General features: G+C 46.9%; 1 protein-coding gene across 1 annotated transcript in view; it reads right to left on the reverse strand.

Annotated features, from left to right (window-relative positions):
• Nucleotides 1-214: 214 nt before the first annotated feature.
• Nucleotides 215-25,484, reverse strand: part of LOC119372686 (probable ATP-dependent RNA helicase DDX43) — a gene marked incomplete in the record, with an annotated part of 252,672 nt that continues 227,402 nt past the window's right edge. The window contains 2 exon segments of the mRNA XM_037643131.2: nucleotides 215-440; nucleotides 1,886-1,960. Of these exon segments, the coding sequence (XP_037499059.1) occupies nucleotides 221-440; nucleotides 1,886-1,960 (295 nt within the window).

Here is a 25,484-nt window from a genome sequence, read left to right on the forward strand (position 1 = left end):
ACGCCAGATTTACACAAAATGCACACACACAACATTAAGTCTTCAGCGTTCTGATGTATTTAATGCACCCAGAGACAACGCATCTTAGGACTGTAGGCAATGAAAGGTGTAATGCATTCACAGGAAACCTATAAGTACAGAGGCCAAGGACACTGCTTTGGATGATCTCAAACACCTTGTGTATTTGTAAGCATCGCAGAGGTTCATCATTAGTGTCCTCTTACCATCGAGAGCGGTTATACCGACCTCGACCACCACCTCTGTCCAATCCAAAGGAACGGTTCTCCTCGTCACGTCGTTTCTTCCAGGCATCAAAACGTTCAGCCATTGCATAGAGACCTTGAGGGACATCTTGGTTAGCTTCTTCCAATATACTGATCAGCTCACGAGCATGTCTCCAGTTTTCACGGGTTACTAATGTGATTGACTCACCACGACGCCTGCCAAGGAATAAAAGATCTAAGTCAGTAACAGACTTGCATATTTTGTAAACATCACTGTTACAGCTCACAGTAAGTTGGCTTGGAGAAAAGCAGTAGCTTGAACGAGTCCCTGCAATACTTTAAGGCCACCACTATGCTCCATTATTCTGCATGTGATATTGTGTTAAAAGTAACTATGGTTGTAAATGCATGAGGGCACTGTAATTAAACTCAGGTTTTAAATAGTACAAGTGTGTGCAAGGCTGCCCTGGACAATTTCGCGAAGTAGAGTCCCAGAAGTATTCAAGGCCTATGGAGGAAAAAAGTGGTTTTCGTTCCTCTCCAAGTATAGACCACTCCAACAGAGCGGCCTAGAATGCTGGGACGGAGAAAGAATGATTTTAATATATTTCCAATGTATTCCAACGTGGTCGAAAGCTTCTGTAGTGAGCAGCTGCAGCAGAAGCTGCTGTTTACCAGTGCCGGTGGCACACCCTGGTGAGTTGCTCATTAGCGTAAAATGACATTCTGCAGCACTTTGCTGAACACAGACTGCTTATAACATAGGCCACTGGAGTCATGAATTGAGAACGTTCCAGCAGTACTTACTAGTACCGCGCTATAACCAAAACTTTTTCCAAGGGCTGCTTGAATGCAAAAGATGTTGACAAAGCAGCCGCACGTGTCCGAGAATCGACACATGTGACCGGGTGTTTGCATCCCTCTAAGTTTTCAAATGTTGAAAGGTTAAGTCTGAGAACCCATGTTGCTGACAAAATGAAGGCAGGAAAAAAAAACATGGATGATCCCTCCATTGTAGGAATCGGTATAACATGAAAGTGAAATATGTTTTCACAGAAGTAGAATGTTTATTGTACTTTGATAAATGAGAGCTTGCACTGTCTATTGATGTTCGGTGGCTATAGCACCGTTTGATGCCGATGCACCTACATTAACGCCTGGTGGCACATCACTATCCTGACGACTGATGTCAATGATCATGACTAAACATTTGTGGTAGCTGAAGTAGTTAACATACACCCAGACACAGCATATGATGAATCTCGCGCAAAGATGGCATCAATAAGCACATAATGTACACTGGTCAGCACCCACTGGTATTTGATATGCGCTCATGGAATGAGTCGTCATTTGAGGAGAGAAATGACAAAGTGTGCGCTCTCCAGTAATTGGGTAGCCTACACCTCAGCTCATGCACATAGTACCACACAGCGCTTCAACAGCGCGAGAGGTAGTGCTCGTAGCTTGAGCCACGCTTCCTACTGACGTGTTTCTCGCTGCACCAAAGCACTTACAAATATAGCAAATTATTTTGCTATATTCGTAATTGGAAAGTTGACCTTCTATGAAGGCCAACGGAAAAACACCCATGAAACCCGTGAGAGCTTCATAAATGGTGATTTGCATTACAACAGTTGTTGCCTGTTTGGACCAAAGCTTACCCAGCTCGACCTGTTCGGCCCACTCGATGGACATATTCTTCTATATTTCGGGGAAAATCATAATTGAAGATGTGCCTGCAGAAAAAGTAGAAAAACATACCTTTCAGGAGCTGCAAACAAGAAAACCATGCAAATGCTAAACAATGTCAGCTAACCGATCAACACATAAATGTTGGCTTCGTAAGATCACCAAAGAGCTTTAGATGTTGTTAGTAAAGCACCAGTACGTTGCCTACCTCGTACTTGTGTGTTTACTTGTGCATCCAAAGTTCTTTGGTGGTAACGTAATCGAAACTTCAAGCATCACTGTGTTGGTTACCCTACAAGAGAATGCCAAAAGCAACTGGTGCCCCTTCTGCTGCAGGGGTGCCTTGAAAGAGACAGCTACGGTGTATGCACAAAGTAATGTCTCTGTTTCATAACCTTTAATAGATCCTATTTATTTTAAACAGGGGTACATTTAAAGGGAAACTGAACAGCTTTTCGATTTCTGAAAACTGATGTTTTTCTGAAGTTTATACACTTTCTGGAATAAGTTATTCATAAATTTCACTGCCTACAGGCGGTGCCACTGTACATCCAATATGGCGTCCATTTAGATTATCACAATGTTGCAGACTGTACAGGAACGTACACGTTTGGGGAAAAGTGCAGCTCCTATCACTTCACTTTTTCTTCTATTTATGTTTTTTGTGCAAGCAGGGGAGTGGTAACATTTAGCTACATCTGAAAGAATATCTGGTATGCGAATGCAACAAGATTAAGAACAGAAATGCACACAACTGCAAATAAGCAAACATTCCCATTGCGTTGCTAGCAGTGCGTATAGCGCATTGAAATGCCTGCAGTGTTGCCAGGACAATATTATAAAAAATGCGAGTTTGTCACAAAGAATGAAATTTCCACATGTGAAATCACTCAGTAACACCCGGGAAAATTCTCGGAGACGCGGTTTGTCATATTTGTCTTAGAATAACAGAGAGCTGAGCTAGTTGGTAAGTATTCATTCTAAAAAGACAGGGCGTGCAAACATGGACACAAGAAAGAGGTCAGGACACCACAAATGCCGACTAACAACTGAAGAGACGCACAACGGCTGAAAAGAAAGAAGGCACGAAAACTTATCTGCGCATGCCCATGCAACAGGCGAACCTATCAATCCGGCACGCGTGGCGGTCTACGTGGAAGATAACTGTTAAGGCATTTGATTTCATCTTTATGCAAGTTAATTGACGGTTGGCTCATGCATGCGCTCCCACCATTCTCGATATGCCATGCTTCAATCATCAGGCGCGTTTCTTCATTTCTATGATGGTACAACACTGCGCATTCATCGAATTTTGGCGTGCACTTACAATCTCGACAATGTAAAGATAGATTAGAAGGTGAGCCTCCTGTTAGCGATCTCTTATGTTCCAACAATCTCTGGTTAATGCATCGGCCCGTTTGTCCTACGTAGAACCGGCCGCAGCTGAAAGGGACCTTATACACCACACTTGTAAGGCAATCAGTGAATTTGTTGGTGTGTTTTACGAAACAAATATCGGTCCGCTTCTTGTCTTTTACTCGCTCATTCTTCCTCTGCACAGCGGCACAAATCTTACCTAGCTTATTGGCAGCCGTGAAAACTACATTAACGCCGCATCTACTTCCTACTTTCTTTAGCCTGTGAGATACGCAATGAATGTACGGTATACCTACGACACGTTTCTTCCTATCGCTTTCTGCAACCATGCACGGACTTAACACAATAGACTTCTTTAAACGTTCAGCGACCGTGGCCACTGCATCACGAGGATACCCTACATCTAAAAGACGCGTAACCTGTGCGTTAAAGCTATCACTCATTTTGTGCTCACACGACTTGGTGAGGGCTGATTTAAAGCAAGACATGGCGATGCCGTTTTTTACAACCTTCGAGTGCTTTGACAAAAAATTTAACAGCGGTTTCAAAGATATAGGAGAATACTGCCAGCACACGTGGTTCTTCTGGAACGTTAAGGAAATGTCTAGAAATTTTATTCCATTATTCTGAGGCACCTCTTTAGAAAAGCTCAGCCCACCTCCATTAAGGTTTTTCGTTATGTGGACGATTACTTGATCCTTTGTAGTGGTGAGGACTTTGAAAAGGTGGTAACTTCCGTGAGCGAAAAATTTGAATTAAATGAGAGGTGCCTCAGAATAATGGAATACAATTTCTAGACATTTCCTTAACGTTCCAGAAAAACCACGTGTGCTGGCAGTATTTCTCCTAGATCTTCGAAACTACTGTTAAATTTTTCGTCAAAGTACTCGAAGGCTGTAAAAAACGGCATCACCATGTCTTGCCTTAAATCAGCCCTCACCAAGTCGTGTGAGCACAAAATGAGTGATAGCTTTAACGCACAGGTTACGCGTCTTTTAGATGTAGGATATCCTCGTGATGCAGTGGCCACGGTCGCTGAACGTTTAAAGAAGTCTATTGTGTTAAGTCCGTGCATGGTTGCAGAAAGCGATAGGAAGAAACGTGTCGTAGGTATACCGTACATTCATTGCGTATCTCACAGGCTAAAGAAAGTAGGAAGTAGATGCGGCGTTAATGTAGTTTTCACGGCTGCCAATAAGCTAGGTAAGATTTGTGCCGCTGTGCAGAGGAAGAATGAGCGAGTAAAAGACAAGAAGCGGACCGATATTTGTTTCGTAAAACACACCAACAAATTCACTGATTGCCTTACAAGTGTGGTGTATAAGGTCCCTTTCAGCTGCGGCCGGTTCTACGTAGGACAAACGGGCCGATGCATTAACCAGAGATTGTTGGAACATAAGAGATCGCTAACAGCAGGCTCACCTTCTAATCTATCTTTACATTGTCGAGATTGTAAGTGCACGCCAAAATTCGATGAATGCGCAGTGTTGTACCGTCATAGAAATGAAGAAATGTGCCTGATGATTGAAGCATGGCATATCGAGCGCATGCGTGAGCCAACCGTCGAATAACTTGCATAAAGATGAAATCAAATGCCTTAACTGTTATCTTCCACGTAGACCGCCACGCGTGCCGTATTGATAGGTTCGCCTGTTGCATGGGCATGTGCAGATAAGTTTTCGTGCCTTCTTTCTTTTCAGCCGTTGTGCGTCTCTTCAGTTGTTAGTCAGCATTTGTGGTGTCCTGACTTCTTCCTTGTGTCCATGTTTGCACGCCCTGTCTTTTTAGAATTCATATTTGTCGTAACTAGTGGTCCGAAGCACCGCCGCTCTGGTGGTATGTGTAATTATGTAATTGCTACCATCTTGCCTTTAGTTGAGACTCCGCCCGTGAGGGCTGTAACTGAAGGGGCCCTTGGTGCCAGCGTCGACGATACGTCATAAATCGAGCAACCAATGGCAGCCATGCGGACACACATGACTGCCATTCAAATAAAGCAACAAAGGCTGCAGTGAAAAAAAAAAATGAGGCCAAGTGATGGCCAAAAGCATTCTTATTCAAAACACAAGCACTTAACATTGTGTGATATCAACTCTATTATCAGAGTTTCATGTGCAATCTAAGCCATGCTTCAGTTGTGCACCTTGGCAACTGATCATGCCACAATGGCCGTCAAGTCTACCAGAAAACAGTTATTAATTCAATAAATATTCTATTTCTCTCTCGTGTATGACACGCTTATTCAAACTGCCCGACGACCTGTTCAACAGATAGAGAGCCGAGCAAATTTGAAAAGCACATAGTAAGTCTTTTTCAATATCGCTGAGCAAAGCGAACTGAAAGGGTGAAGTACGTTATCGCATGAGAGCTTGTGCAGGAAACTTCGCCCAAGTTACAGTGAAACCTCGGTGATACGATCACAGCTCATAAAAATTTCAGGGTGATATGAATTTTTCATTGGTCCCGGCCAAGGCCCATTGGCCTGCAATGTAATGGAGTACGATTGCTGCGAACCAATTTTCACCCAGCGACATTTGATACGAACGTACGCTACCGCCCAGGTAAGAAGAGGTGCTGTCCGCGCTGTCGCGGAAGACGCGCCAAGCACGTGCGAGCACGGGAACGCAAGTGTGGGCATGCACGCCGCACGGCCAAATCATCAGAATCACAGTGTAAGAAAAACACTTTTCTTACGGTCTGAATAAACCTTCAGAGACGCGTCACGGCCTCAGAGATCGTGTGCACGAATCAGGCTCTTACGTGCCTCCATGTGCCTTAGCGCCATGCTTTCTTTTCTAACGCGTTGATGCGGGCTGCTGTCTTTGTACTGCATTTACACATGCCTGCCTCTTGCATCCGACATCCTATGAAAGGTGGACAAGGATCGAAAGAAGGCGAGGACGGTCTTGGCGAAGGAGTTGGGCCTCACAACATCAACATGCGTGACCGTTGAGGTCGCACTTGTGCGGGTGCGGCCGTAAATCTCCCAAAAAACATCCCCAACACCTCCACGATAACAAAATCATAACACAGGACCGTGGTTCTGTAATTTTGGGGCCTTAATCCATCGCGTCAAAGCACTTCTTTCACTACTTCCACTGCAGTACTCCGGTGTCAAGCAAAAAAGCATACTAAAATTTGGAAGGGGCTATGTGTCTCGGGTCACAACGCGACTGGTTCATTAATTAAATACGCACGTACGGGCCGTATATTTACGAGTGCTGGTTTGATTGCCGACATATAAAAACTTAACTGACAATCATTCAGGGTTCTTCCTGACGTTGCTGCGGCCCTGAAAAACAATAAATGGAAATGTACGCCAGCTTTCTTTCGTCACCTGCTAATTTTCCATGTCTTCTGGTGATACGAATTTCGAATGATACGAATATTTTTGGTGATCCTGTGAGCTTCGTATCATCGAGGTTTCACTGTATATGGAGACGGGTTTGCACAAGGCTTACCCTGCGAGCGAGACCGGGAAGGGATGTGATGCTTCTCCATCGCTGCGGCACATCAAGACCTTACAGCTAGGTTCATTGACTCTTCGACAGCGCAGAAAAGGCACTCGAGGCAGGATGTCAACAAATGTGGGTTTATTAACCCAAGATGCAGCAAAATGCATTAGTCACAGATTACGGCCTGGACAGGGTAACTCCACAAGACAGATTGAGCACGCCTGCCTGACACAAAAATTTTGCATCGTTTTTTCTGTTGCAGTAAGTAGCTAGCGACCCACTTATGGCTGGAAACGTCGTTTGCTTGAGCATGCAGTGGTTCATTATTTGGAGACAGTCTTAGAGCATCCAGTTGCAGTTTCGGTTTGAAAGAGCGCCGAGTGAGTTGCGACCCAGAATTGTTTCCATGTAAACACAGCTAGCTACGTGAGCTCAAAACCGTGTCTCTTTCAATGAAGGCTTCCTGGGTGCCGCTATAGTCCCCTCTGGGATGTTGTAAATATGCATGACCCCCAAGAAATGCATTGCCCAGAAAAGACGTTAGCCTTTGTACTCCCATGCAAGTCCATAAAGCAGGTGCTCCCTCTTTCCAATGAAAAAATCTGCTAAGAGGGAGCACATGCAAGGATTATGGCAGCCAACATGAACTCATGATGCAGGTGGCAGTTGGCTGCTTACAACATGGATGGTTTACAATAAAACCAAGTTGGTGTCAATGTTGCGAGCTGGGGCGTTTTGCGTGCAGTTGCGCTACATGCACATTAAAATTGATTTTAAATGTCCTAGGCTATATTAGCCGTTGATATTTTGTAGGTGAAAAAAAAAAAAAAAAATGCCTGAGTGCGCCTTCTTTAGGTTTGTCCGATAAAGAAAAGAGGTATCTTGAAATGTCGCTTTGAAGAAGGTGGGTGCAGATGTGATCAGTGATGACGTGCACGCGGTCAATGCTGTACTATTACATGTTTTCTTGGTTTTATCGATCGCCTGTTTGCTGTATAAAAAGGACACGTGTGATCAAAAATACAACCATTAGTTGAAAGTTAGCGCTGTGTGTGTGTGTGTCCTTCTTTGTCCTTGTGGGTGTGCGCTACGCCAAACAGTCTCATCTATCCCACAAGTTATCTTGCCTTCAAAATTTTGTCACTACTCGCTTAAAGGCAGTGTAGGGGCCGCACCCTGTTTACACGCTGGCCATGTCAACAAGAACACAGTTTCTCAGAATACAATAAAATATCCCCTGCAGCAGCGATGGCTGCGTTTGTATACGCAACTCCTTTATGCTATTTGTGTCAACTTGCACCCAAAAGAGAGCAAGGTGCATTGCTCATTAGACGAAGAACCTTCTGCATAGTGAATATGTCTCGACCTCAGTGTGCTGCGTATGACTATAGCCGATCACTTTGTTGAAAGCACTACAATGTTTGACAGGCCATTCGATGTGCCGCATTCCGGAACCAAGGCTGCTACGGACAATTATATCTATACCCTTCTCCTCACCACTGCCTCGCACCCTCAACTCACAGACACGCTGGCATAGCCGGCGATCGCAGCGCTCTCATGAGCGCACTCGACGGTTTGAGCTTCGCCCAGTCATGGCCTCCGATATTGCGTGCCACAGGTTGCGCACAATCTCGGAGGCCCAGTGCGGCCGGCAGCATGCCGTCTGGCAACAAGGACGAAGCTCGCGGAGTGGTTGATATCTGCTCCGACAGGTGCTGCCACACTACAACCGATCTTATTTTATTCTCCTGTACGGCGACAACCTGCAAAAGCATGTGGACAAACAAAAAGAATTCGAGAACGATCACCGATAAGCGTAAAGTCGGGCAATATGGTTGTGTCTTCAGGGGTGAAGTTACAGCCGCAGACGCGTGGATCGTGGAGTTGAATGGATGGCGAGAGCGCGACGCTCATTGCAGTGACGAGCCGAAGGGATTCCGCTCGCCAGATGCATCACAAACATTGCACTATGTCGCAGCTTCACAGTCACCAACTGCTAGATATGTGGTACACAACACAGCTAGGGCAATTCATTGTGTCCAAGAAAATAAACCTCGAGATAAACACTGTTGCTCAGCTCATGTCAACACGAAGCACGTTGTAACACCGGCAGATGACGCTCCCTGCCCACAGGAGGTTCAGTTGATGTGGACTGGATGTATCCAATTAGATTAGCCGCCTGCGTGACGTCACGCTTCCAAGACGGCGCGCACTGGAAGTGGGTGGTTTGAAAACGCGTTTGGCTGAGCCACTGTGATTGGTGGCGGTTCGCAGCTTTAAAGCCTTGTAATAAATTACACAGTTTACACGCAGAGCTTAAATCGGTCTGTAAATGATCCATAGGATTTGCTCTACCGGCCCAATGTGTTCATACCAAATCGTCAAAACCGTTTCAGGGTCCCTTTAACAGCGAAGCTGTGTAGCAAATCTATCCTTGTTCACACAGTACCAAAGAGCTATCATCACAAACGAGTATGCACCACAGAAATTGGGTAAATGCCACTACTCACCACTGGTCCACTAAGAATGAAGAAGGCAACGGTTAGTCCAACAAACGGGTATGTGCCACAGAAATTTGTGCGGCCTATCAGAAATCTATCATCATCATAAACGCACATGTGCCACAGAAATTGGGTAAATCCCACTACACATAACTTCCACTAAAAACGAAGAAGGCAACAGTTAGCCCAACAAATGGCGTGCGCATTACCATAATCACACCACTGTCACGTGATATTTTGTGGTTATAAAAGCTGGTGTACAGCTCATGCCTAACCATACGCAGCTATGGGTCACCCGAAGATAACTTGCACTCCCGAGGAAGAAGCTGCAGTCCGAGAAGCAAGGCTTGCCGCTACACAAGAACAGCAACAGCAGCGTCGATTGGATTCGGAATATGATGACTAAGAAATGGAATGGAAGACTAAGTGGCACTTGCTCCTCAGTTGCTCTACGACTGCTCCGATTGTGTATATGACGATGAAAGCCGGATTTGATAATGCGCAATTCGCCTTCTCAGATATGAAATGCGTTCGGGTCGTTTAACCCATTGCATACGACATGGATACGGAAACACATACAGCGCATATGAAATTGCGTAACCAGGTCCAAGAACTGGGATATGAGTACGTGCTCTGAGAATTTTGGCCTCTTATTGCTTAATATTGCTGTGGTTCAACGTCCCAAAACCTCTTATTGCTTAAAAAAATAGCTCAAGGTTTGAACTAAGCCACGTAATGCTCTATGCACTGTGAAGCTGATCGGTCTCATGTGTCGTAACAGCAAAGTTCAACCCCGCTACAGACAACTTCAAAGCTAAATTCAAGCAAAAGTTAAACATCGCTACAGCCAAGTTCAAGCAAAAGTTCCGCCTATATACAGCAATAAATAAGCATGAGACTGATCAGCTTCGCTATTGTGCAGCTTAGTGCAAGCTTTGAGCAATATTGTCTTTTTTCGAACTGAATGATAATATCGCATACATTGGGAGCCTATGATTTCCTTCTTTTTATACCAAAATGGAACATGGTTGACTGCAGAATAGAGAAGTATGTAATTACATACTAATAAAATTAATTATGAAACTCACACACAACGCCTTACTTCATTTTCTTCCTTGGAATGTAATATTGAGTGCATTGGTATATCAATTTGACACATTTGTAGACAGTGCATCATATTTTGTGCCTGAAGGGGATAGTATATGAAAATACACTGCAAGGATGAGAGTATTAATAAGGAGACAATAAATATGAAATAAAACAACGCAATTATAATAAACAAACATTTGTTTACATCAACTTTTCTTTCCCTCTCTCTTCGCATGTGACATCCCATGTGAATAAAGTGCTGTCAACCACTAGTTTAATGGCCTATTTTACTATGAATCACTAAGAGAACGACAACAAATATGCAAATAAAATACTCGAGCTAACGCGCACCGATTTGCCCTTGTTACTGGCGTTCCAAACTGAGACGCAAATACGTGGCGTGCAACTTTCACTTACTACCAAACATGCACCACTCCAATTACACATATCAAACAGCTGAACAGCACACAAGGTCCGGATTTAAGGTATGCTTCAACGATCAGTTGAAGAATGCAATCGAGCACTATGAATGGACCTGAACACCAATGACATAATAGAGCAAAGCTAGCGCAACCACTGAAGACTTGGATAGGTGCAAGTAACTGGCATTTTATACTGGGCTACTGAGCACATGCAACTAATACCTGCATCACACGGGCGTTTGGAAGGCCTTGCAACCGAGTCTATTGGCTCAATGGTCAAGCACGAGCTGCTGCTACATGTGACGTTTCAAACGCCGTCGAGTCAATAGTCTATCGGTGTCTTCTCAACGCACTCTAGTCACGCGCCATATGGCCCGAGGGGAAATGACTAAAGCCACCCAATGTTACTCGCATTCAACCTACCTTTGCGGTACTCGGAAACTTTTTGTAGTGTAAAGTTGCATGTGGTGGTGCTGAATGGAAAAGACCTCCTCTCTCACACAACCCCTGGCTGCTCGCACGAGGTGTAATAAGATCTTACTGCTCTAGCACTTTGTATGGAGCATATGTCGGCAAACTCACTCATGAGTCGACTCACTTAGACTCAGATCGGCCCGTGAGTATGAGTTTGAGCGAGTTCGGGTGAGTTATATTTTGGTGAATGTGAGTCTGAGCGAGTCCGGTTGAGGAAATTTTTAGTGAGTCTGAGTCCGAGTGAGTTCGGTAGAGGAAAATATTGGCGAGTCTGAGTGAGCTCTAAGTGCAAAATATATTTCTTGAGTGAGTCTGAGTGAGCTCCACGTTTTATTGCCGACCTATGGTCCTATATAGTACTCATCTTCAGCATTACTACCAGCCTTATATCGGCTTACGTTTATACTCAAGTCTATTCACACATATCTCAACGGAATCACGTTCATGTGCCACCTCAGTACTTATTGGTCAGAGACGTGAATTGAGAGGGGTGCCATGACCTCCCACCGCAGACTCTTTCACGGAAAGTTCCCGATAAAAATATTTCGTTGAGTCGGGTATTTCATAAAAATGTCCCTACTGGATTACTGGATTACTGCTAACTTGTTTTTGAAGGTATAATATCAAAAGGCGTATCAAAGAGCACCGATTAGTGAGATATTGGCATTAAAGAGCATTGACACCAAGATCGAAAAAAGTTAGTTTTAAGCTCACAAACTCATGAGTCGACTCACTCAGGCTCACTCAGACTCAAGTCAAGCAGTGAGTCTGAGCGAGTCCGGCTGAGTAATATGTTGGTGAGTTTGAGTTCGAGTGAGTTCGGTTGAGAAAAAGTTATGTGAGTCTGAGTCCTAGTGAGTCCGGTTGAGGAAAATTTTGGTGAGTCTGAGTCCGAGTGAGCCCTCAGAGCAAAATATATTTGCTGAGTGAGTCTGAGTGAGTTCCAACTTTTTTGCCGACCTATGGTATGGACCAACAGGCTGAAAGCGAATTTCAGCTTGGAATCTTAATATAGTCGCAATTGTGATAAATAGGAAGGAGTGTGACCTCACTAAGCTAGCCTTTCTAGAGCCTATCTGTGCAGTGGCTCTAGGAGTTCCAGTACATTCTTATTGTGCCCACAGCGGCAATGATCAGGCACCACTGGCTGCTGAACAGCCATATGTACAGAATAGCATTTGGCTCAATGAAACAGACTTTTGGTTGCATGGCCTTGCTGTGGTTGCATGCAGATACAACCAAAGTGAGGTGACTAGAAGGTACTGCTTTCCTGTCACACGAAGAGAGCCTATCACTGACATTCAATATACTGCAAATCAGTGGAGCCCACTTCCAAAGACTTTCTTACTTCCTTCCTTTCTGCATGGTGCTTTGGCTATAGGGGAGACCTGCTCATGCTTGTCTGCAAATGCCAACGCTTGCCATTCCCTTACCGAAGAAAGCGAACAACAGGTGCCTTAGGCAACCCATCCGCTCCCCTTGGTTCCCACGCATTTGCGAAGCTCGCGCTGCACGTGAAACGTCTCTTGTTCTGCGATGTCGCCCCGACAGGTGACTGATCACGGTGGGGTGACATTGTTGTTAACTGCCAACAGCATTGTAAACACGAAGGGGTTGACTCCACCCGTAAAATTCTACCGATACCAAAATAGATGACTCCAAGAAAGCAGACGACAGGCATGGCTTACTGAAGTGCGCTGAACAAGGTAAACAAATTTTGCTGCATGCGCTAGCAGTGAGTCGTTGGAATTCACGCGTGCAGAAAAAATGAGCATCTGTACGAAGTATTGAACATAAGCAGAGTTCATTCCTGCTTCACAACTGTATTGATCAATCAAGTTACTGGGTGATACACGACCGCGTCTTGGTAGTGTCAACATTGAAGCAAAAATTACAACAGAGCATTCAATTTCAGTCTTTTCACCAATAATAAAAATTTACAAAGCTATATACAGCGCGACGTGGCGCCAACTTACACATTTCAAATTGTTGACGAAGCCACTGACACCAATCGCAAGCCATTGATGACAAAGCTGCAGCAATAGACCTTTTTCAAGCTGTCCCAGAAGCCCCCGCGGGCGCGCGAAGCACTATGGGAAAAGTGTGTACCGCAAGCCCGCCGACTGTTCCGTCGCTCGCTGCTTGTTGGCGCCGTGGGAGCACCAAACGAAAAAAACACGTCGCCGCTAGTTGATTATTATTAAATCCTAAATCCTAAAAATCCTTAAATCCTAAAAGGCAGTGTAGGTATTACCGAGCGGATGTATACCGGTTGTAGCAGTTAAGCGGCATGCGAGTTATCATGTGCCGATACACGCAGTCAAAACGCGCTATCGTGAGCATTGTGAGCTGCAACACCGAATTCGCATGTTATTCAATGATTACTTGTTCACAAGCCGCTATGGCATTTAATGCCGCATAGCAACATTTCTTTGTAATTGGGTTTAACCAAACTGTAGAGAGGTATTACAGTGTTCAGCTATACAGATGATTATTTGATTTTAATTGACAAGTCACACCTTGCTCTGATAATTTGCAGTTTCTTGATACATGCTTTTAAGTTTCACTGCGGAGCATGCTTGCAGGAAATATAGCCCGCGTTCAGCGAAATCAGTGTTTAATTTCACGTCGGCGCATTCGAATACTGTTAAAAGAGGAATTGTCATGATTACACACGGCACTGGAAAAAAACTTGCGCACATAAGATGAGCAGTAGTTTCCAGCTGCAAAGTGATCAAAGAGGCGGGATATCCTGCATATCATTGTATCGGTATGCGAAGATCTGTTCACATGGCAAAGAAATATTAACACGGACGTCCTCCGTTCGTAAATAATAAAGAAATTAGAAATATTGCAGTTATTTCACATACGTATAAGAAGTCGCATGGCCTGAAGAACAAAGGGAGGCGATGTGGGAGTGAAGGTTGTGTTTGCTGCCCCAAATAAGCTTAGTCGCAAGGTCGCAGGGGTCTGCGGAGCGCAAAGAAAAATGCGGTCAGAGGCATGCCAATTGTTTTGTAAATTGTGTAGGAGTAAACCGCAAATTTCTCTTTCTTGTGTACATCGGCCAGACTGGTCGATGTATTAATACGTGCCTCAGCGAGCATCGAAATTCATTGAATGGAGCCGTCTCATCTCGCATCGCTATGTCAGTCATGAAAATGTAACCCCATCTTCGAAAGCACAGTAATTTTGTACCATCAGCCTAATCAAACAACGCGAGAAATTTCGGAGGCATATCATGTCACAAATAGTAACGCCACACTTTGTGTCAGTCAACCTTCTCAGTCGTTACAAGACAAGGAATTCAACTTTATTAATCGACTGTAAGCACGCACCTTGGTTGTTTGACTTTTCGTGCCTCTTTATGACACGCGCAATGCACTCCCATTTTTGTATATATGTTTTTTTCACGCGTGCAATAAACTTTCAGTTGTGTGTGAGCGCTGGTTTGTGCATTTCCTTCCTTGTACTGCTCCTTTCTTTTTTCGCTCTAAGTAGTATTCCAACCTGTAGTTATAGCACCAACGAAGGTTAGTAGGCACTTATCGTTCGTTATATATATGGTGTGAGCGACACAATGAATGTATCTCATTTCCCCAAATGCCGACTACACTTTCTATATAGTGTACTCTTTAAATATCAGAACCTCACACTGTACTCGCCGACAGTGTTGATGGACGTTGATTCCAAATGCATCCATGAATCATAGACCACTACTGCACTTCACAGGCAACCGAGTTGCATGGTTTTTTTTTTTCATTTATGCTGTAAGGCGCACTGGCACAAAAAAAAAATAATAATAGGTGACGTTTCTGAGCCACTCAACTGGTCCAACAGTGCGACAGATGGAAATCGTCGAGAGGCCACCGCAGCTAAACACTGAAGTTCGTGATTGAATTGCGCGGTAACATATTGTCGCGACGTCAAGAGAGAGGTCGTAACGCCAAGATCGAGAGAACAGTAGGTCGGTCTTTTTAATACCGCGCGCAAGCGAGTTCCTCTTCTTTCTTCATTCTGGCTCCTGTAAAACGCGTATGAGCCTTTTCGCTGTCGTCTTCGTCTTTCTCATAGCACGCACGTGGCATTTGCCTCCCTCCGAAAGACGCATCGTCCCGATGCGCAGCCCAGGCGCTCTACTTAGAAAAGCGCGCACATATGCACTGAAACCCAACCAGAGTTAGCTGGACAGGTACGGTTTCATCCGCACGACATGCACGACTTCGGGTGAATGCTTGCGGCGACTGGAACCGCAATCACTGTCGGGAACGACCTCGTAGTTCACGTCGTTCAAGCGTCGGATGACTCTGTAGGGACCAAAGTATCGTCTCAGCAGTTTTTCAGAAAGTCCGCGTCGACGTATTGGGATCCAGACCCATACCTTGTCGCCGGGTGTGTAAGTAACGAATTTGTGTCGCAGGTCGTACCGTTTCGCATCTTTATGTTGCTGATGACAGATGCGTACGCGGGCAAGCTGTCTGGCTTCCTCGGCGCGCTGAGTAAATTCTTCGGCGTCGGTATCAATGTCGTCACCCTCGTGCGGCAGCATAGCGTCCAACGTTGTCGTGACCTCGCGACCATGCATTAAACTGAACGGTGTCATTCCAGTAGTTTCCTGTCGAGCGGTATTATAGGCGAAGGTCACGTAAGGCAAGATTTCGTCCCAGGTTTTATGTTCCGTGTCGATGTACATGGAGAGCATGTCTGCGAGGGTCTTATTAAGGCGCTCCGTTAGTCCATTTGTTTGGGGATGGTACGCAGTCGTTCTCCGGTGAGCTGTACCGCTGAGCCTGAGAACCGACTCCATAAGTTCCGCCGTGAAGGCAGTTCCTCTGTCGGTGATGACCACTCTCGGGGCGCCGTGCCGAAGGACGACGTTTTCGATGAAGAAGTGAGCCGCTTCTGCTGCTGTGCCCTTCTGCATAGCTTTAGTCTCCGCGTATCGAGAAAGGTAATCAGTGGCGACAATGATCCATCGGTTCCCTGCAGTAGAAGTTGGGAATGGGCCCAGGAAATCCATTCCAATTTGGGCGAATGGCCGTGCTGGTACTTCTACAGAATGTAATAGGCCCGCTGGCTTACCGGGGGGCGCTTTGCGTCTTTGGCAGTCAGCACAAGTCTGAACGTGATGTTTTACAGCAGCAGGTAGTTTTGGCCAGTAGTACTTTCGTCGCAGTCGGGACAACGTTCGGGTGTAGCCTAGGTGACCGGAAGTGGCCTCGTCATGGCAAGCTTCTAAAATTTCTTTTCGCAGTGATGAAGGCACGACGAGCAAGTACGCGCTGCCGCTTGGAGAAAAGTTCTTCTTGTAGAGAACGTCGTTCCGTAAACAAAAAGATGGCAGTCCTCTGGCAAAAATTCGCGGCACGTCTTTACGTCGTCCTTCCAAGAAATCGATGAGCGGAAGCAGCTCTGGGTCGCCGCGCTGCTCTTGTGACATAGTGGCCGTGTTGACGACTCCCAAGAATGCGGCGTCCACGGATTCGTCATCAATGGCGGCAGGCTCGACGGGCGACCGCGAGAGGCAGTCGGCGTCAGTATGCCTCTTTCCGGATTTATAAGTTATGCTCATATCAAACTCTTGAAGCCGAAGGCTCCAGCGTGCCAAACGGCCAGATGGGTCTTTCAGGTTAGTGAGCCAGCAGAGCGAATGGTGATCGCTGACGACCTTGAATGAGCGCCCGTACAAATATGGACGAAATTTGATTACTGCCCACACCACAGCGAGACATTCCTTCTCGGTAGTCGAGTAGTTCTCCTCGGTGCGAGAGAGAGCTCGGCTGGCATAGGCTATCACTTTTTCAGTGCCGTCTTGCCACTGTACCAGTACGGCGCCCAGGCCTACATTGCTGGCGTCGGTGTGAAGTGCTGTTGGCGCATCCTGGTCAAAGTGCGCAAGAACTGGAGGTGTTTGGAGGCGTTGACGTAAGTCGGTAAATGCCATTTGTTCCTTTTCGCCCCAAAGAAAGGGAACATCCTCTCGTGTGAGTCGGGTCAAAGGTGCCGCAATAGACGAAAAGTCCGCGATGAATCGTCGGTAATAGGCACATAGTCCTAAGAAGCGCCTGACTGCTTTTTTGTTGTGTGGTGCAGGAAAGTTTGCAACAGCGTCTATTTTGGCTGGGTCAGGTCTAACACCCTCGTGACTTACGACGTGGCCGAGGAAGGAAAGCTCACTGAAGCCAAAATGACATTTTTCTGGTTTTAACGTCAGGCCAGCCGAACGTATAGCTTGGAGAACTGTGAATAACCGGTTTAGATGTTCTTCAAATGTAGCGGAGAAGACAATAACGTCGTCTAGATATACCAAGCATGTTTGCCATTTCAGGCCTGATAGCACAGTGTCCATCAAACGCTGAAAAGTGGCTGGCGCTGAACATAATCCGAATGGAAGGACTTTAAATTCATAAAGACCGTCGGGCGTCACGAAAGCAGTTTTCTCACGATCGCGCTCATCGACCTCTATCTGCCAATAGCCGCTTCGTAGGTCCATTGATGAGAAATAGCGTGCATGCCGCAGTCTATCCAGAGAATCGTCTATGCGTGGCAGTGGGTAGACGTCTTTCTTCGTGACTTGGTTTAACTTGCGGTAATCTATACAGAAGCGCAAGCTGCCGTCTTTCTTTTTAACCAATACCACGGGAGATGCCCAAGGACTTTTTGAAGGCTGTATGACGTCATCCTGGAGCATCTTCTGCACTTGCTTTTGAATCTCGTCGCGTTCTTTCGGAGCCACACGGTAGGGATTTTGTCGGATCGGTCTCGTGTTATCTTCAACAACGATTCGGTGCTTGGTCAATGGTGTTTGCCTGACCTTTGATGTACACGAAAAACAATCTTCGAACTGGTGTATCAGTTCCAGTAGGCGCTGCCTATCAGAGGGTGACAGAGTAGAACTGACGTCGACAGACAAAGGAGTCGAGGGAGGCGTGGTCGCGTCATGAGGTTGCAAAGCGAAACAATCCCTCGTTTGGTCGATGTCGTCGTAGTAGGCAATCGCGGTACCCTTCTGGATGTGACGGCGCTCGTTGCTGAAGTTGGTGAGGAGTACTTCTGCCTGCCCACCAGCTAGTGCCAGAATGCCTCTCGCGACAGAAACACCTTGCGTAAGCAATAGCGTAGCTATTTGCTCCGCTATCACATCCTTGTGACACGGCCGCTCACATGATACAGACACAAGGCAGCAGGATCTCGGCGGGAGCGTCACATCGTCGGCAACTCGCAAACGCTCGTGTCGGTCGTCAGTGGTGGTCGTGGTGGTGTCGACATACGGATGTGCGGAAAACGTCACCATACGGTCCGGAATGTTGATGACAGCGTCGTACTCTCGCAGAAAATCCATACCCAAAATGAGCTCTTTACAACATTCTGGTAGAAGGACAAAAGTGGCGACGAAGCTGGAATCGCCGATTACAAGCCGAGCGGTGCATTTACCCGTTGGAGTCATTAGCTGACCACCAGCACTTCTTATGTGCGGCCCTGTCCACGGCGTCTTGACCTTCCGAAGGCGGTCGGCGAGCTCTTGCCGCATAATCGAGAAGTCAGCGCCTGTGTCAACCAGTGCTGTCACGTGGTGTCCGTCTATGAGAACACTGAGATCGGCCCGTACGACGTCGTCGGCATTAGTATTCGTCGTCGTCGTCATATCGTCTTCTTGCGGCGGTAGGGGGGACTTTTCGGCGTCTCGACGATTGGCAACCTTGCCCCCGGAGGTCGCAGCAGTTAGTTTCCCCGGCGCAGGCTCGGGGAACGGCCTCTGGTAACGTCAGCGTAGCTCTGGCGGTTCGGGGAAGTGTGACGCACAGGTGACGGAGATTGCCAACGATGACTTGGTGAAGGTACGTGGCTGGTCGACAAGCGGTCACCATCGTGGGCGCGACGGTCTTCAAAGCGAAAAGAAGCTGGACGTGAAAAGTTGCCAAACCCAGCATCTCGATGACGGCAGTAGCGGGAAATGTGGCCTGGTTCCCCGCAGTGGAAGCAAAGGGGTCGACGGTCAGCCGTGCGCCACAGGTCGGTTCTGCGAACTGGTGGTCGTCTCGCAGAATCCCGTTGCCACCAAGGCACGAGAGCGGGCGGTGGCTGGAAGGGCGCTGCCTCAGGTGAAGGTGGAGGACGACGGACCACTTCAGCATAGCTGAGCGAACGCTGCTCAGGACATGGCGCGGGCGATGTGAAGGCTTGCCGCAACTCCTGGCGCACGATTTCAGCGACAGACGCAACTGGCGGCTCGGTAGAAGGAACGCTGAGGGCCCGAAGTTCCTCACGCAGTATTTCCCGGATCATTTGTCGCAGGGAACTTTCGCCAACGGCAGCGTTCTGAGCCGCAGCACTTATTGGCGTGTGGTTGGGCAGGCGGTCCAAGTGGCGGCATCGTTGCTGCAGTGCCCGCTCAATAACAGTCGCCTCCTTTATAAATTCGTCGACTGTTGTCGGCGGATTTCGTACGAGGCCCGCGAACAGCGGTTCCTTGACGCCCCGCATCAGATGACGCACCTTCTTCGACTCGGGCATGTCAGGGTCAGCTCGGCGAAACAGACGAGTCATGTCCTCTGCGAACATGGCAACGGTTTCGTTGGGCTTTTGCACGCGGGCTTCAATCAGTTGCTGTGCGTGATCCCGCCGATCCGAGCTCTGGAATGTTTCGAGGAGCTTGTGGCGAAAATTGGCCCAAGTTTGGAAAGTGGGCTCCCGGTTCTCGTACCATGTGCGAGCGCTATTTTCCATCGCGAAATAGGCACGGCCAAGCTTCTGTTGTTCGTTCCAGCGATTCACCACAGCGACCCGTTCGAACTGTTCGAGCCAGTCCTCGACATCCTCATACGCTTCCCCACGGAAGATTTCAGGCACGTGAGGATGCTCAAGAGTCACCTGGGAAGGAAGGAGATCCGCTGATGTTGTAGGAGCGGCCATGCTGGGAAGAGGAGGAACAGTCGAGAACTCAGGACTTAGGCCTAGGAGACGCCGGCTGAATCGGTGGACTGGAGTCGTGACGAGAGGCTGAGTCTCCGGACTGGGGTTACGTGTCCGAATAAGGCTTTCCTGCATCAGGTTGCAGGCTCCAGCACCTCCACCAGTGTCGCGACGTCAAGAGAGAGGTCGTAACGCCAAGATCGAGAGAACAGTAGGTCGGTCTTTTTAATACCGCGCGCAAGCGAGTTCCTCTTCTTTCTTCATTCTGGCTCCTGTAAAATGCGTATGAGCCTTTTCGCTGTCGTCTTCGTCTTTCTCATAGCACGCACGTGGCAATATGTTGCACCTTGTCAAATTCACTGAAGTCCTGGCACGGCGCAAGCGGAAAGCTAGGGCGCGACGCGGCAGCTGCTGCGGCGTACACACATTTCCCATGAGCGCTTGCGCGCCTGTTGGTGGCACTCCTGTGCTTGAAAAAGGTTTATTTATGAAGACCTACGGAGGCGCGTGTGCAACTTCAATAAGCGTTTGCAACAACCCATTTATGTTAAAGGAGGCTATCTGCCAAATGTAGTTTTTAGGAAATGACTTTGTAATTGGTGGTAAATGAATGGCATACTTGGTCCTATTTATAAACATCTATTTTTTCCCTGCGCCGTGTATATATATATATATATATATATATATATATATATATATATATACTGTAACGAACAACTCAGGTAGTCTTGAGAAGCGATTTACTGAAGGCTAACTTGTCAAAAACAAGAAGTGTTCTCTCTCTTGCTCGAGTGGCTCTGCCCTTCCTCTTCCTCTACCTTCGGGCCACGGTCATATGCTATCCGATCACGTGCAGCAAAGGCGCGTGTCGGCGTGGCCTCTTCTTGTTACTGCAGTGTGCCGTTGTCCACTGGTAGGGCACGCGTAGCTTAAAGACTGTCTTTTTCTCCACTATACTTTTTTTCACACTTATATCAAAATTACTACAGTATGAAGAAAAGAAGTTGGCTTTTAAGGGCTGATTTTTTCTTTGTTAGACACAACATTAATGAGAACTAACAAACAATAATGCCAAGGAAAGTACAGGAGATGTTATTTGTAATAATTGGAATATAAATGTGAAGAAAGTAAAGTGGACGAAAAAATTACTTGCCGCCGGCAGGGAACGAACCTGCGACCTTCGAATAACGCGTCTGATGCTCTACCACTGAGCTACGACGGCGGTTATCCCCCATCCACATTATAGGGTATATATGTGCATTTAAACCTGAGAGTGTTAGTCAGCGCCAATCGCAGCCATGGTGGCGAGTGTGGAACACTCTTTTTCTGCCTTTTGGCATCACATAGCATGTGATATTTTTATGAGCTGGCAGCTGACCAATAATCCCTCGCATACTACCTGAAAGCATCAAGTCTGCCAGAACGAGACCCTCGCTATGAATGAAGGAAAGAAGTGGAACTTTCTAAGGGCTCGTTTTTCTTTGTGTACACAATATTAATGAGAACTGACAGACAATAATGCCAAGGAAAGTACAGGAGATGTTATTTGTAATAATTGGAATATAAATGTGAAGAGAGTAAAGTGGACGAAAAGATAACTTGCTGCCGGCAGGGACCGAACCTGCGACCTTCAAATAACACGTCCGATGCTCTACCACTGAGCTACGGCGGTGGTCATCCCCCTGTCCACTTTATAGGGTATATATGTGCATTTAAACCTAGGAGTGTTAGCCAGCGCCGATTGCAGCCATGGTGGCTAGTGTGGGACACTCTTTTTCTGCCTTTTGGCGTCATGTAGCACATTATCTTTTTACGAGCTGGCAGCTGACCAATAATCCCTCGCATACTACAGTCGAACCCGGGTATATCGAACTCGCCAAAAAACGTTTATTAGTTCAATATATGGCATAATTCTATATAGGCCCGCTATAGTATTTTGACACAAAGGCACATAACAATAAGAAAAGTACTTTATTAATATGGTGGCTTACTTGCGTGCCCTACTTTGGAACAAAATAGTCCTGGATTTTCTTCTGTGTCAACGACTTCGCTGCCTGTGACAGCACGCACGCCTCCACGTTGTCCAACGAGTCGGAGCAGCCTTCCACACTCACGCAATAGCGCCGGACCAACGCAAGTGCACTAATCACTTCGGAGGATGTAGGCAATGGACCATCGTCAATTTCCTTATTGCTGTCGCTCCTATTCCCACCTGGGTCGGCACGACGTCTGCAACGTAGCCCTCATCTTGTAGCTCACCCATGATGGCGACATCATCGTCCGCACTGATGAACTCGTCGAATGTTGATCCGTCGATAGCTCCCGGGAACTCAAGGTGCTCCTTGGAATTTTGTGCGCGGCGGCGACGTCGGACTTCTTTTTACCGCGCTTGACCCGATTTATGATTTCGAGTTTCGCGGCAAACGGCAAATTCTGCCTCTTTGCACAAGCCATGACGACAGCGCGCCAATAAAGTTCACAGAGCACCAACAGGCAACACCACCAGCACGGACCACGCTGAATGAGGGCTCGAGGAAAACAGGCAGCAGCAGGCACACAAGCATAAAGAAAGAAAAAATGGAGCTCACTTCTACCGCCTCCGCGCCTCGGAGAAAGCACGACGGCCTCTGATTGGCTGTAAGCGCTGCGAGCGGGCCAGGATCATTTCTTGCAGGGGGGTGTTCGCCCATGCACAACCGGGTCTAAACCACTTTTTCTAGGGTGGCGCCGGCAGTTTTCCCCGCCACCGCGAGGGAAAGCCAACTTGCTGGGGCACTTTTGAGGCACATGGAGTTTGATATATCGGTTGTCGTTGCTATTTTCGTTCGATGTAACAGTAACTTTTGCTATATATTCTCAATGTAAATTTACCGTGTTTAGAAACTGTTCGATATACGGGATAATTTGATATAAACGGGTTCGATATAGTCGGGCTCGACTGTACCTGAAGGCATCAAGTCTGCCTATTGTCTGCATTATTGTCTGTTAGTTCTCATTAATACTGTGTCTAACAAAGAAAAAACGAGCCCTTAAAAGCCATCTTCTTTCCTTCATTCATAGCAAAGGTCTTGTTCTGGCCGCAGCAAAGGTCACGTGAGGGCCGCAGCGGCAATGAGCGTCCTGTGCGTGCGCGCGCGGTCGCTACGACGGGCAGAAAAACATGGCATATATGAGCGTACTCCAGTAACCCTAGGGAAATGGAAATGTGCCTGACGCTTATAAAATCATGCCAAGGTTCGGTGAGATGCTAGAAGATCGAATTTTCACCACAATGCGCTGTCTGCGAAGTCTGGCGATGCATGTTGGTAGATCCTCCACGCGGAGAGACATCAACTCTATTTCACTAGCAATCGGTCCTCGCTTCAACAATTAAGCCTATTTTGGGCTTATTACGCGCGGATGTACATTACTTTTTTTTTTTGATGGGACGCGTAGTGGGAGAGGGGAGAGATTTGACTTCGAGACGGTGATGGTTGTGCGGATGCAGAAGAGCCCACCCAAAGCTCCTATTCCCACCTGGGACCATCCACAGGCACCATTGCACATGGTGCATGTTGACTTCGCGGGGCCACTACTTGGGCACACCTACCGGGTTGTTGTGGACGCATACACAAAGTGGATGGAAGTCCATCACGTGACGCAAGCAACATCCACAGTTGTCATCGATGTGCTCCAAGTCTCTTTGCTACGTTTGGCATTCCCCAAAAGGTCATCTCCGACAACAGATAAACCTCTATTGCCGACGAGATAAAGCAGTTCTATGTGTCAAATGGCATACAAGCTACAACATCCCCAGCGTACCATCCTGCAACAAACGGCCAGGCAGAACACGATGTGGCAGAGCTGAAAAGAGCCCTCCTGAGTGATACAGACAGATTCATACAGTGCCGAATAGCAAGACTCCTGTATCGGCAACACACGACCATTCACACTGCTACAGGAATGACACCTGCGAAAGCGATGTTTGGACAAGAACTTTTATGTCCTCTCAATCTTCTCAAGCGGGAGACAGAAACACAAATCCCTGAGTGCCAGGAGACACTGAAGAAATTGCGTCACTTAGCAGTGGGAGATCGAGAGAGTGCTTATCCGGCAGTCTTTGAAAAAGCCCGATTGAATTGAAGGCGAAATACTGCGCCACGTCGGACCACGATCCTGGTTTGTAAGAAGCAACCACGGAAAGGTTCGACATCACCTCAATCACATGAAGAAAACGAGCTAGACCAGGCAAGCAACCCAATCACCAACAGAGTGGAGCGTAGCAGACAATCTCATGGACATAATATCAAAAGAAACGGCATTGAGTTCCACTGTGCAATAGTCTGACTCGCTCGACATGCAAGACAACACTCCCTCGCAACCTACGACCTCGACGTCACAAGCAGGAATCACCCGGCGAGTACGATTACCCAAGGTTAGGCGGCCTCCAGACCGCTATGGAGACTTCATCTAAGGGACGAAGAATTGACATGTCGTGCTAGAAGACGATAACAACAAAGTGTGCGCACAAATGCACTGGAGTTTTGGCACAAGCATGATTCCTGCGTCGAACGCTAGCCATTTGCGACTCCAACGCCTGGGCTACACCTGTTACTTATTCATGTTTCCTTCAGTGTAATAAATTGTCAGCAGCCACCAACGGCTGTACAGACGTAACTATAATCGTACACAATTAATGCCTTAGTGATCCTGTCTATCTAATGCCGTGCAGCTGCAAAACTTCTTGTAACGATTCGAGGTGATGACCGATGGCAACGTATGGAACAATGCATTTGAACTGGTATAGCGCATTACGGGGACGAAGAAACGGCCAAGCATACTGGCACAAGAGACAGAGTGCTAACTTCCAACTGATCTTTATTGTCAAAATGCATCAAATATGTAGACTTGTGCAAGCATACAAAAACACCCTAACGCAATGCCAAGACTAGACACACCATCGCACCGTCCCACACCACAGATTCATGGACAGTTTCCCTGAAACGGCTGCTTGGCCGTTTCTTCTTCCCCGTAATGCGCTATACCCGTTCAAGTACGACGAACCAACTCAACCAATCTTCAACACTTGTGAACAATGCATGTTTGTTACACTGAGTATCATATTCCGAGACTTGTTCTGGCATATTTTGCAGCAATTTACATCCATAAATTTTATCGAGCTGGTTCAGAAAATCCCATTTTCTGCACTTGAGGCAGGAGTTAAATCACTGATGCCGCCATATTGTCAAGAAGAATTTCTATGCGATGCACATATCATCCTTGTCCGATAGAGCACCACTTGTTCTGGCCTCCAAAATCAATGACAGACACCACTGCTCTCAGTGTCCGTGTGAAACACAA

The sequence above is a fragment of the Rhipicephalus sanguineus genome, chromosome 10 (assembly GCF_013339695.2).
Source record: "Rhipicephalus sanguineus isolate Rsan-2018 chromosome 10, BIME_Rsan_1.4, whole genome shotgun sequence".
Taxonomy (NCBI): Eukaryota; Metazoa; Arthropoda; class Arachnida; order Ixodida; family Ixodidae; genus Rhipicephalus; species Rhipicephalus sanguineus.